Here is a 13,080-nt window from a genome sequence, read left to right on the forward strand (position 1 = left end):
TAATATCTTCCATACTTCCTCCTCTCAATGTCTCCCAATTCACAGATGAAGAAACTCAGATTCAGGGCAAGAAGATGACCACCCCAGTACCACACAGCTAGAGACAGGTCAGGCTGAGCCTGGAAGCCAGGTCTGACTACTTGTTCACCACTGGGCCAGAAGGCCTCCCACCACCCCCTGGGCTGACTGGTCAGGGTCAACTACAGATTTTGAGAGAAAGTGAAGACGAAGGACAGGGGGCAGGCAGGGGAGGGTAGCAGGGTGAGGGGTACCTGTGTGGCTGGAATAAATATCTGTAGCCCTCTTTCTCCTCCTGTGGTTTGCCCTTCCTCCCCCAGGGCTTGAGAAGGGACACTCCCTCTGGCTCAGATCCCTGCAACATTCCAGACACGCCTCTTGGGAGTTGGGGACAATGAGTGGGTGGGGACTTCAGGTGGAACTGCCTTCTCCCACCCCTACCAGCCCAGGGTCCAGGCTGTGTGGCCCTGCATTTGCCACTCACTCTCTCTGAGCCATGTGAAGGAGCTGGCAAGCAAGAGTTGGCTTATTTAAAATCCACAGTTCTCCTCCAGACCAAGGGATCCTCTGGCTCACAGTGCAGTTAACTTGGCAGGAGAGCTCGGGTTGGGGCTGCCTTCCCTTGTTATTCCCAGTGAAATCTGAGGACTTCCCTGTAGCTCAAGGGCTTCCCTTGTGGCTCAGCTGGTAAAGAATCTGCGGGCAATGCAGGAGACCAGGGTTCATCCTCTGGGTCAGGAAGATCCTCTGGAGAAGGGAATGGCAACCCACTCCAGTACTCTTGCCTGGAGAATCCCATGGACAGAGGAGCCTGGCCGGTTACAGCCCAGAGGGTCTCAAAGAGTTGGACAAGACTGAAGCGACTTAGCATGCAGGCACACAGTAAGGGAGGGAGAGGAGGTGAGAAGGGGCACATGATCTCCCAACAGAACCTCCTGGGCCCAAATGTGGCGAGTCGCAAAGTCAGGGTGTCAGAGTCAGTCCAACCCCGGCCTTACAGGACATGGGGGTGCCTCAAACTGAAGAACTAAAGCCAGCAGGAGGAATGAATGCAGCTGTGGTCTCTAGGTTCATACAGCTGACTGTAGAAACGGAGGAGTGGGTAAGGGCAGGGATGATTTCCTGGAGGAGATGTTGGAGTAGATCAGGAGGGTTTTAGTGACTGGTCAGTGAGGTAGGAAGACACAGGGGTGCACAGAAATAGTCTTGAGTGGATGGAGCATTGTGAGGGGAGGGTGGGAACCAGGGCCAGGTCCTGGGGGTGACTGAATGCAGGATGGAGGGATTTGAATTGTCTCCAGGTGGCAGGGAGAGCCATGGAATGAGGCCCACTTCCAGCAGGGCTTTCAGAAAGATCCTTCTGGCTGCTGTATGGACTGACCGATCCAGACTGGAGTCAGGGAAACTGCTGCCAAAGGGGCTGTGGCCAAGGTCTGGTTGTAGGTGATGAAACCCAAACAACCGTGAGGTGTCGAAGGCAACAGTAGGTTCCCAGTATGATTGGCCTCTTCCAGCAACATGGAGCTCACTACTTCCTGGAGAGCAGTCCTCTCCTTTAGGAAGAAGTTCCTCCCCGTGGCCAGGCTTCAGTCTGCCTTCCCGGGGTAGTGGGTGGGCGCAGGACTTGGGAAGGAGATGTGATTCACCAGCTGGGGGTTCCTGGGAGGATGGAAGCTTGGAGGAAGGTGTGGGACCACCGAGTTCAGGCTGAGATGAAGGACTTTCTGACCCGTGTGACTGACCTCTGCCCCCAAAATAGGTTCGAGTACAACCCTCTGGGTTTCCTGTTATCTGTGGCCAGACTCACTGAAGCTCTTCGGCGCCAGAAAAACAGCAGAGCAGGCAGAGAGCTATTTACACAATTGGCATACATTTTATTGTTTTTTTATAAAAGGCAAAAATACATGTGTTGAGTGGAGGATTAAAGGAGGGCAGACCCTGGAGTCTCCCAATCCCCATCCCTAAAACTGTAACACCTACTACATATATGTATTAATACACATATATTAATATATATTTTTAAGAGCAAACATGAAATTATGACCTGGACTTCACCCCCTCTCCCCTCATGCCTCCATTGTGACATGAACACATCACTCTGCTGCTCCTTATTTATGAATAGACAGAGCTCCGCAACTGGGCTACGGCCCCCTCCTCGAGCCCTACTTATATTCCCACCCTACTTAAGCCTGTAACAGCCCCCTGCACAGAAGAAAGGGCAGACACGCACATACGGTGAAATGCCTGTACCTGGACCCTCCTCTACATGGAGCCCCTGAAATGTGCTTCTCTCATTCACAGATGGACACCGCACCTTCCCCTCTCTTCCTCTGGACCCCCACCCCAACTCCACCCACAGAATATTTTCCACTCGGTCTTTTGCCCTGAATATCTGGAAAACCACACACACGTACCTGCACACACACTCACACACCTGCTGCCTATTGTCTCCCTCTGGGAGATGAAGGGCTAGATTGGCTGGGCTCCCTGTTCCACGACAGCTTACAGGCTGAAGGTCCTGCTGGGTCCTATTTCCTCCAGGATGGAAAAGCCTGAAGGGGGCTGTCCAGTGGGAGGTGGTGGACAAGAAGCTTCCTAGCCCAGGAGGGGAGTCATGAAGAGGGCTTCTGGGGAGCAGCCCCTGCACAGTCAATGGACACTCATGAGAGGGCGTGGGGGGTGCCCCCGCCCATTCACATCTGCTCCTTGTGCTTCACGTGGGACAACTTCACGTTCTCCTCATCAGTGGAGGGTGGGGGCGGCTCCAGGTGGCAGCCGATCATGAGCTGGTACACGAAGACACCCGCGATGGAACCCAGGAGCGGAGAGACAATGGGCACCCACCACCAGTGGCGGCCCGTCCTGGGGGCAGACAGATGTGGTCAGGGGTGGGTGGGGCAGGCCGAAGCAGGGAATGGGCTGGGGCACGCAGGTGGGGACTGCACTCACGTGAAGACTTCTGAGCCCCAGCCGGCGATGGCAGTGAAAAGGCGGGGGCCGAAGTCCCGGGCGGGGTTGACGGCATAGCCAGAGTTGAAGCCCATGGAGGTACCAATGACCAAGACCACCAGGCCCACAGTGAAGGCCTCCAGGCCTCGGGGGACGGGGTTGTTGTAGGGGTCCACAATGGCCAGCACACACACGATGAGGGAGGCCGTGCCAATGAACTGGGGAGTGGGGAGAACAGCGTGAGGAGAGCCCCCACCTTCCACCCTCTGGCTTCCCTCTAAGAGTCTTGGCATCTCCAGTGTTCTGTTCCTCAGGGCAGTGGTGCTAAGATCTTTGCTGGTTAAACTAGCAGAGTCCTAGGAGTCTGCTCTAGACAGGGAGTCCTGTCCCCCAGCCAGCCCATGAGCAACCCAAGCCCCTCACCCATCCCCAGCCCATACCTGATCGAAGAAGCCATTGACCATGTCCAAGTGTCCAGAGGGGTAGGTGGCAAAGATGCCAGCTGTGCCATTGGGGCCCGAAACAATAAGCTGGTTGTTGGCGAAGGCCCAGATTGCATCTGGTGACAGTTTAGATACCGCACGCGTGAGAGAGAGGCCTGAGCCCTGTCTTCCCTGTCAAGCTGATCCCACCCGCCCAGGGGTCTCAGGTGAGCGTAATCACTGCTTCATCACTCTGGAGACGGGGTGGGAAGATGGAGGGTGGAGGGCTTGACTCCACGGTTGCCCAGCTCATTTCTTTCCTTTCACGGCCCCAACCTGGGGCCTGTGCATGAATGAGTCATAAGCCCGGGGCCTGGGCAGGTCCCTGGTATTTGTCATGGAAAGGCCTGGTGCCAGCAGGTCAGTCCTAAGCAGAGGGAGGGGGTCGTGGAGGAGAGCAGGGTGGGAACGCTCACCGTAATACAACCCGAAGATAATTCCAGCACCCAGGAAGGCTCCCAGAGTCTGAGCCAAGGTGTACACTGGCAGCTTGATCCAGGGCTCGCGCGCCAGGAAGCACATAGCAAAGGTCACAGCAGGGTTCAGGTGGGCCCCTGGGCAGAGGGAGATGTGGGGCCTATTAGCCGCCGCCTGCCACAGCGGGGAGGCCTGGATCTCCCCCACCCACACTCCCCATCGTTGACTCTGGTGACCAGGGATGCAGAGAAGGGTTCATTGCACAGAATGGCAGGGTGGACTATGCAATAGACCCACTCTGCTAGCTCTGATTCCAAGGTGAGAGTCGAAGTTTCTCACATATCAAGTGCCTTCGTCACTCTTCTCTTTCAAGGGCCCAAAGCTAGGGCATGGCTATGCCCTGCCCTGTGAAGAACACTCCTGCTCCCACCCCCTTCCCCAGTGGGACACCATGTAGGGTTGCTGGAGGGCTGATGGCTGAGGGTGGGGACAAGGCCTTACCAGAGACCTGGCCAGCAATAAGGATGCCTAGGGTGACGGCGAAGCCAAAGGCCAGGTTGATGGTGAGGAAACCACCGTGGGTGCCCCGGCTGAGCACGACCTGGGCCACAGAGCCACAGCCAAACATCTGTGTCAGGAAACAGAACAAAGCAGGGAGAGTGAGGACCAGTGACCCTCACTCCAGAGGAAAGGGATGAAGCCAGCCACCTCCCCCTGCCTTCATGCAGAGACAGAAGCCCTTTCCTGGAATCAAACCCCTCCCCTCCCGCTGCAGTCATAAGCAGACAGGCACTCCCAACCCCAGGGTCCCGATTCCACTCTAACAGGGTCCTGTGGAAGGGACTGGAAGCAGAGTTTGCAACTGTGAGCCCAGAAGGTAGCGGAACTATCTCCATTGATTTGGCTCAATTTTCAATAAGAGCCAGGGGAAGGGGACACTCTCACCTGAGCAGTTCCTCCCCCAGCCTTTCAGGCCTGGTCCCTAGGGGTGGGAAGGTTCTCACTCATCACCCACCTGCAGCTGCCTTTCTCTCTACCCCAAAGATGAGCTGACAGGGAGAAGGCACAGAGAAAGGGCAGAGGCCAGAAGTTAGGCTGAATCCACTTCTCCTTAATCTGGGGTGTCAGAGCCCCTGGCCTCCCTCTCAGAACCCTCAGCTTCCCTGACATGTCCCTGACCCAGAGCCTCCTCTCTCCCCTCACCTTGACCTCCCTACCCTCAGGGGCCCAGGTTCCCGACTCAGATCTGGAGGTCCTAAAGACAGAGGTCTCTGTCTCCTCTCACTAGCCAGTCTGGGACCCTCAGGCCAGTGGAAGTGGGGAGATTGGTTCTAAGCTTTCTGCCAGAAATGGGGGGATTCAAGAGGCTAAAGTCCCTGATGTCCTGCAAGTACAGAGTGTGCTGTATGTCAGTTTCCCTTGTTCAGATGTAAAAATGTGCTAAGGCACTCAGTCGTGTCCAACTCTTTGCAACCCCATGGACCATAGCCCGCCAGGTTCCTTTGTCCATGGGATTCTTCAGGTAAGAATACTGGAGGGGGTTGTCATGCCCTCCTCCAGGGCATCTTCCCAATTCAGGGATCGAATCCATGTCTACAGGCACTCCTGCATTGGCAGGCAGATTCTTTACTGCTAAGCCACAGGGAAGCCCCCAGAATGCTCCTGCACTAGCTGTAAAGACCTATTACTCTAAGTCCTCAGGGTGCCCCCAGAGCAGCTCCAGCCCTGCCCCAGGTCTCCTTTCCCATCTCTCCATAACTAAATTCTGAGGCCTGTTCAGCAGAAATTTTACAAGACCTGTGCCCTTGTTCATTCTGATGGCTCAGTGTCCTGCTGCACTGGGTGGTTATGAATTTTGGTAATCACTCTTCAGGAGGACCAAGAGATAGGAAACCTGAGGCAGCAATGCAGGGCAAAGGTGTGCAGGCAGGTGAGAGCAAAGGTCAGAGATTGTAAGTATCTGTGTGTGTACTGAAACAGGCATGTGAGGGTCTGGGGCACCCTGCCCAGCTTGGCAGGCCTTGGCCTCAGCTCCTTGCCTACCCGAGGCACAAACCTGGCTCCATCCCAAGAGGCCTTGGAGGGAGAAGCTGTCAGAGCCAGTTCCACCACCTTGAGACTAATCTTCCTCTTCCTCCTGCCTCCTTCTCCCTCTCCTCACCTTACTAGGTGCCCCAGAGAAAGGGGCTTCCCCAGCCTTAAAGCCAGCCCTGATTCTGACACTGCAGGCCCAAGGTCCCCAACCCCCAGAGGGGTGAAGGCAAGCCCTCACCCACACTCAGGGGTCTTCCCGGCCTGGCCTCTCCTCTTCGGGCACTGATACCCAATGCCTCTCAACCACCTGAGCCTGAAAGCCTTCACAAACATAACACCCTCCTTCCGTGGTCAGGGATAAGCCAAGTGATCCTGAGGCTCAGCGGGAGGCCCGACTGCTTCTTTGGGGGAAGGCAAACTGAGACTTAGGGAGGAGTTAGAGAGGCCCCTCTGTGAAGGGAAGACAATGTCCCCTGTCCTGGCTGCTCTCCAACAGGGGACTGGACTGTCAGTCAGATGGGGACGGGGGACATAAGGCTCTGGGCAGGGTGATGATAAGCACCTGTCCCATACCCTTCCTGGGAGAGAAGAGATATGGATGACTGGAAGGACCACTAGTCTGAGGAGGGGGTGTGGATAAACAGCCCTTCCTGGCTTCCTCCCTTCCTGTTTCTGGAAGCCAGAGGTTGAGTCCCAGCTTTCCTCTCTCTATAGAACCCGCTCCACCACCACCACCCATGGTAGGGAGCCACCCAGCTCTCCTTCCCCCTAGTTAACCTCACCAGTCCACAGGGGGCTACCTAGGATTGGAACCGGGGCACAAACAGAGTACCCCATCCTCTGCAATGAAGCAACTGATCCCAGAAGTAACCAAAAGGGAAACAGGTGTAACCACAAGCATGGCTGAAAATCTGAGACTATCTGGGACAGGAAACGGAGCCTATAACTGATCTGTCTGCCAGGTCCAAGAAGTACAAACAGTCAGAAACAATCCAGACTGAAACTGGCATGACCAGGGAGTCACTGGGACTGGGGAGTAACCCGCAGAGTAACTCAGATCCTGGAGACCCATGCACACCAGTGTGCTTGTGCACGGAAGCTGACCGCATCTGTCTGGGTAACTGTCCGGGAGTTGCCCAGCACTCAAGGACAAACTTTAGTGACTTCACGTCCCTTGTGCCTGGGGCAAAGCTGCCTTCCACAGCCTCCTATCATCAGGATCCTCCTTCCTTCCTTGCTTGCTGTGTGCTTCATGGCCTCTGCCCTCTGCCCCCACCTGAAGCAAACTGTCTTCACATCAGGGGAACTTTTAGACTTTCTGAGGGTTAATTATTCATTAGGGGCCAGGCACCCAGGACCCAAATAACTCAATAGGGGCCCATTTACCAGCCCCCCACTACCCTCCCCTGCCAGGGCTGGGACTCCAGGAAGCTGTGGCACCCAGACAGGGCTGTAGGTCCCAGACTGCAGGGGTGACCAATGCCCCCAGCCTGTGGGCTGGCCCACTGGTGACAGGGTGAAGCTCAGAGCTGTCATTGGGGTGTAACAGCTGTCATTCTGGCAAGAGTCAGAGCTGTCACAGAGGGGGTTAGAGCTATAAGCAAAGAGGACCCTGCAGGGGGTCAAGGTGGGTGGCCAGGTGGGGTTGTCAGAGCTGAGAGAGGGGTCGAGGCTGTCTTAAACACAGCCCCTCAGTGAACAGAGGGACTGGGGAGGTGGGGCTGGAAAGAGGCTTCTGCGGGTCCCTCCACTCACCACGAGGATGAGGGTCCCCAGGCACTCAGCCAGCGCCTGGCGGAGCAGCCGGTAGCGGATGTGCAGCATTTCCCCGCAGCGGTTCACCAGCTCCTTCTGTCGACCCATGGCGGGGGCAGGCGACGGCGCTTCGGGCGGGGAGGCGAAAGGACGGCCGCGGCAGCAGAGTGGCCGCCAGCGCCGGGTGGCGCCCTTTTGTAGAGCCGGAGGCACGTGCCCCGCCCGCTCGCCCGCCCGCAACCCCGCCCGCCCTGTCCGCGCCGGCCTCAAGGTGGGCGGCCGCCCCCACGGCTCGCCTGGGGAGGCTGAGGGGCCTCTGGTTTGGTGAGGGGGAGGCTGGTGAGGAAGGTAGAGGTACGGGGTGGGGTGAGGAGCCCTTAGGGCTAGGATTGTCCCCGGGAGAACTGCGGGATGATGGAGGGAGAGAGCCGATGCGGGGATGAAGGCACGTACAGGACCAGGGCCACTGGGGAGAAAGGAGCTGAGGAAGAGACCTCCTTGGCCCACTCACAGCGAGCCTCCCTGCCATCCCCACCACGGTGGGAGTGAGAGCAGACTCCCACCGAGTTAGGAAAGGAACTGGCCCCAGCTCATGGGCCTCCCTGGTGGCTCAGACCGTAAAGAATTCTCCTGCAATGCGGGAGACCTGGGTTCCATTCATGGGTTGGGAAAATTCCCTGGAGGAGGGCATGGCAATCCACTCCAGTATTCTTGCCTGGAGAATCCCATAGACAGAGGAGCCTTGTGGGCTACAGTCCAGGGGGTTGCAAAGAGTCCAACAGGACTGAGCAACTAAGCACTAAACCGTGGCTGGACCTCTCCTGTCTTCAGTTAGGGGCCTGGAGGGAGGAGACTGGGGGGAGGGGGCAAGGGAGATGAGACCCAGGTGGACACAGTCCAGACCTAGGTGGACTCACAGAACACATGGGCTGAGTTCCAGACAGAGCTCAGGGGCCTTGCTTCTTGTCTGGTTAGTACATGTCACATGTTGCATGTCTTGACAACTCTGTTCTCAGCTGTGTCCACACATGACATCTCTCATGTGCTTGATCACACTTTTGGGGCATCAGGGCTATGCCCGTGTCAGTGGAACATGGCTGGGTTAACAGAACTTGTCACACATGTACCTGCGTGTGTATTGCACACGGCTCCAGGGGCTGAGCTGCAGTTGTCCTGACATGCCGCCAGCCATATGCTTGTTTTTAACCCTCTCTTCTCCCACCCTGGCTGATCGCTAGGCAGGGGCAAGTCTGTTCCTTTAAGAGATGAAGCTGTCTGAGCTGTGCGGGTGTCAGACCCATCAGAGGTGGGGGGTCATGGGGCAATCTTGCTCCCTGTGCTGCATCTAATAACTGGTGAGTTTAGGTCTGGTCGCCTGGACCTGACTCCCACAGGACTGGCAGCAAATATGCCCTCACCCTGGTCTGGGGAGACCTCATTTCCCAAAGGGACTTAATTCAGGTGGGCTGAGGACCCTGGAGACTTGTCCTTTGAGCAGCGGCTGTCAGAAATGAGGGCTCCAGAGGTGACTCATGCCCAGAGATGGGGTTTAGCAACACACATAGAGTCACACGTGCCGTGCAGGCGTGCGCACTCACTATACCCTGGGGCTGGCAACCATATTCACCTATAGACCCTGAGGTTTCTTCATGCACTCCTGGGATGGCAATCCCAGGAGAGCCTGGCCATAGGCTCACACAGATGTGTAACCCCCACACGGGAGGTCTCCCAGGGCCCGTAGCCCAGAAAGAAGCACCCCGCCCCCTGAACCTCAAGGGCTGGGAGGCCCCATGGTGAATCAGGGAGCCATCACCCAGTGCCTGCCCGCGGCCCCACTGCCCATCCATGACTCAAGACAAAACCCCAGAGTCCTGGTGCCAGAACCCAGAAGTGGGAAGAGGGGAAAACACACCCCACCGGGCCATGGTCTCTTCTCCCCACTCCCTGGTATGTTTCTCATCCCCTCACTGCCCCAGGCGGAGCTGTACAGGGCAGAACTGGCAAAGGGGCTCCTCAACACTGAGAGAAAGTAGGGAACCCCAGCTCACAGCACTCTATCCTCACCCCTGCCTGATCCCAGGCCTGTCAGCAGCCAAGCCCAGCCCAGAAACCAAAGCAGGGGAGGAAAACGGGACAGCTCCACTCTCAGTGTGCAGAGCACCGACCATCCCCATATATACATGTGTTTGCAGGTAGAACACTGCCCTGCCCTCATACACACACATGTGTTTGCAGATAAAGTACCCTTCCCCCATACACACATGTGTTTGCTGTCAGTTCACATAGGTGTTCACGGTGCTCCACCCTGAGGGAGCAGGTTGCACATATAACTGTAGATTTGTGTATCTTGTAAGCAGTATCTGTTTACACATGTGCACCCGTGTGTACTCACACATGTGTGTTTGTGCTCACTGTAACTCTGGGCCTGCAGCTCATCGTAGAGCACATTTGTGACCCCTTCTCCCCTAGTGGGTGCAGCCCCATGCCGAGGCACATGGCTGGGCAGGTGGAACAGGACCTGGATCCCAGTGCCCCCTGGTCTCAAATCAGAGTCTCTGGTGGTCTAGTGGTTAAGAATCTGACTGCCAGTGCAGGGGACAAGGGTTCGATTCCTGGCCCAGGAAGATGCCACATGCCCTGGAGCAACTGAGCCCATACACCACAACTACTGAGCCTGTGCTTTATAGACTGTGCTTGGCAACAAGAGAAGCCACTGCAGTGAGACACCTGTGCACGGCAACGAAGAGTAGCCCCTGCTTACCGCAACTAGAGAAAGCCCATTGGCAGCAACAATGACCCAGAATAGCCATAAATAAATAAATAAATAAATCTTTAAAAAGCCCAGCCTTCAGAATCATGACCCCATATACTCCCACCAAACTTGTTGCTGTCTAGAACTAGCTTTTACACACGGGTCCACACACGTGTACGCAGCATGCACATGGGGATGGGGTAGAGTTGGAGCTGAGAAGGTATGGGCAGGGCTTCATGGTTCTTAGTGGAAGATGTCTTCTTCCTGAGAGGACCCTGCCTGGAGGAGGGAGAAGGATGCAATGCCTTCCAAGAGCCCCCAGTTCCTTTCAGCCCTCCTTGGGTCATCTGGGGATAAGATGGGTCAGGGCCTGAGAATGCTAGTCCAGAAGGCCCGGACTGGCTGACCTTGAGTTTGAGGGGCAGAAGCAGACCTCATTGCACAACTGGATGCAGGCAATGGGGGTAGTGGGGGGCTCATTCTCACTGTAGTCTATCAATGGCGCCCCCTAGAGCCAAAGAGTCCCTGGAGCTTGGCTCTTGGAGCTCTTCAGGAAGAGCCTGAGCTTGGTGAGGCAGGCCCTGACCGACCCTGAGTCATGCAGCTTACCTAGGCCCTCTGGGCTCCCTCCTGCTCTTCTGGAAGGAAAGCCAGGCTGAGTATGGGCTGCAAGCCAGCCCACCTGCCAGGGAGCTCCAGGACAAGGCACATGAAGAGGCCCCACCTACCCCCAAGGCATCTTGAGCAAGGTCTGTGTCTCACCTGGGCGGGAGGGCTGAGCCCAGGAAGGGGCCTCCGATCCACCCTGTGGGAGGCTGTGACTCCTTGAGGTCAGAGCTGGGGGAGTGGGTTCCCAGGCAAGGGAAGGGCTGAAGACTCAAGTCCCAGCCTGTTGGACCAGAGGGGCTGGCTAGGGCCCTGTAAGGGGGAGGGCCGGCACGCCCTTCATTTCCTGCCCCCCAAACTCTTTTTGCCTGTAAGGGAGTAGCTTGAACCTACAGAGGAGACGTGGGCCTTGCTGTCAGCAAGCAGAGAAGAGTGTAAACATAGAAAATAAATCACGCTACCTTCCCCCACAGCCTCTCTAAACCCCCTAACCTCTTTCCCTCCATTGGAGTGCAGTGAGGGAGGGGCAGACCAAAACAGCCATACAGACATTTTTCAAGAATAGAAAGTACTTCCTCCAGTTTGCGAAAAACCCTCAGAGGTGGGTGTATAATCGCCCCTTCCACAAATGACAAAACTGACATTTGGAGAGAAGTCACCTGGTGACTCAGATGGTAAAGAATCCACCTGCAGTGGGAGACCCAGGTTCAATCCCTGGGGTGGGAAGATCCCCTGGAGAAGGGACTGGAAACCAACTCCAGTGTTCTTGCCTGGAGAATCCCATGGACAGATGAATCAGCAGGCTATAGTCCACTGGGGTCACAAAGAGTCAGACACTACTGAAGCGACTTAGCACATGTGCAAACACCTGCTAAGACCTCACTCAGCCTTTAAGTGTTGAGCTGGATACATCCCATGGGGATGTGTAGGAGACAGGAAGAGGGCAGGGAGGCCAGGGAGCCACAGGTCTCTCCATGCTTCAGCCTGCGCTCCTCTTTTAGGCCACTGCTGGATGCTCTTCCTGCTTCTGAGTCTTGAGAGTTGGGGGCTGGCTCTGGACAGTAATGGGGAGTGGACAGCAGAGATGAATCACCCGATTATGAGCGTCCCCAGACTGGGGGGTGGGCAGGCATTTCCTCCTCCTGTGCCAGCAGTCACCTCCTATCTCCAGACAGATGAGATGGTGGAGAATCCATGAACGTAAACTTCCCTCCCCCTCCCCCTGGGGTACCTCTGGTCAGGTGTCCAGCTGGAACTTGAGAAAATCTATCTCAAGATAGACTCTGACCCATAGTTTCCCTTCTGTTGTCCGTGGGCTGCCCTTAGCACCCTTTGAGGACAGCAGACGGTCACAGAGAGGGGGTGGAAGAATGGGATAGGGGCTAGAGCCTGTTCTGAGGAAGGGCCCAGAGTCCCAGGGGCAGGGCTGATGGGGCAAGCCCTCTTGCTGACCCAGAAGCTCAGCCCCAAGCCTCACTTGACCATTGACCAGTCAGGCGGCCAAGCCAGCTCCCATCCCCCACCCCTCGGTTTCAGTTTCCTCATCAGTCACCTGCAGGTTTCAGGTGGAGTCCCCTCACACACACACACACACACTCAGGGCCTCTGTAAGAATCAGACAAGATTACGGATGTTTCAGGCCTTGAAAACTGTAATACAGTCAGTGTAGAAGGAAAGGTTCAATTCCAGAAGCTCCCTCCTTAACCAGAGTCAGGTTTCCTCCTGTGTGCATATTGTGTCCATCCATGCGTGTTCTGGGCTCTGTGTGTGTGTGTACCCGTGGAGGTCTGTGTGTACATGTGGGCGACCCTGGGAGTCGGCATGTACATCTCTGTGTGTCCCCGTCTGGGCTTGGCTGTGGCCCTAGGTTCGGTGTTTAGAAAAGTCAGGGATAGGAGGTGGGGATCTGCAGAGGAGTCTGGAGATGCAGTGACCTGGTGCAACATGATGAGAGTGGGATTGGGGATTTAGAAGGAAGAGTGGGCGGGGTAGTAGGCAAGAAGCTGAAGGCAGGCAGAAATGGGGACACGGGAACGTGAACCTGGGTGGGGCCCAGGACAGCTGCTC

At 56.3% G+C, this 13,080-nt stretch overlaps 1 protein-coding gene across 1 annotated transcript; it reads right to left on the reverse strand.

Annotated features, from left to right (window-relative positions):
* Window positions 1-1,869: 1,869 nt before the first annotated feature.
* On the reverse strand, window positions 1,870-7,816 carry AQP3 (aquaporin 3 (Gill blood group)). The gene is made up of 6 exons (XM_055427291.2): window positions 7,656-7,816; window positions 4,368-4,494; window positions 3,866-4,003; window positions 3,408-3,526; window positions 2,968-3,185; window positions 1,870-2,880 (listed from the first exon to the last, which is right to left on the reverse strand). Exons 1-6 carry the CDS (start codon window positions 7,761-7,763, stop codon window positions 2,712-2,714), a joined length of 879 nt encoding a protein of 292 aa, XP_055283266.1. The 5' UTR covers window positions 7,764-7,816; the 3' UTR covers window positions 1,870-2,711.
* Window positions 7,817-13,080: the final 5,264 nt, after the last annotated feature.

This window comes from Moschus berezovskii, chromosome 7, assembly GCF_049115385.1.
Source record: "Moschus berezovskii isolate FMDL1 chromosome 7, NW_MosBer_1.0, whole genome shotgun sequence".
In the NCBI taxonomy this organism is placed as follows: domain Eukaryota; kingdom Metazoa; phylum Chordata; class Mammalia; order Artiodactyla; family Moschidae; genus Moschus; species Moschus berezovskii.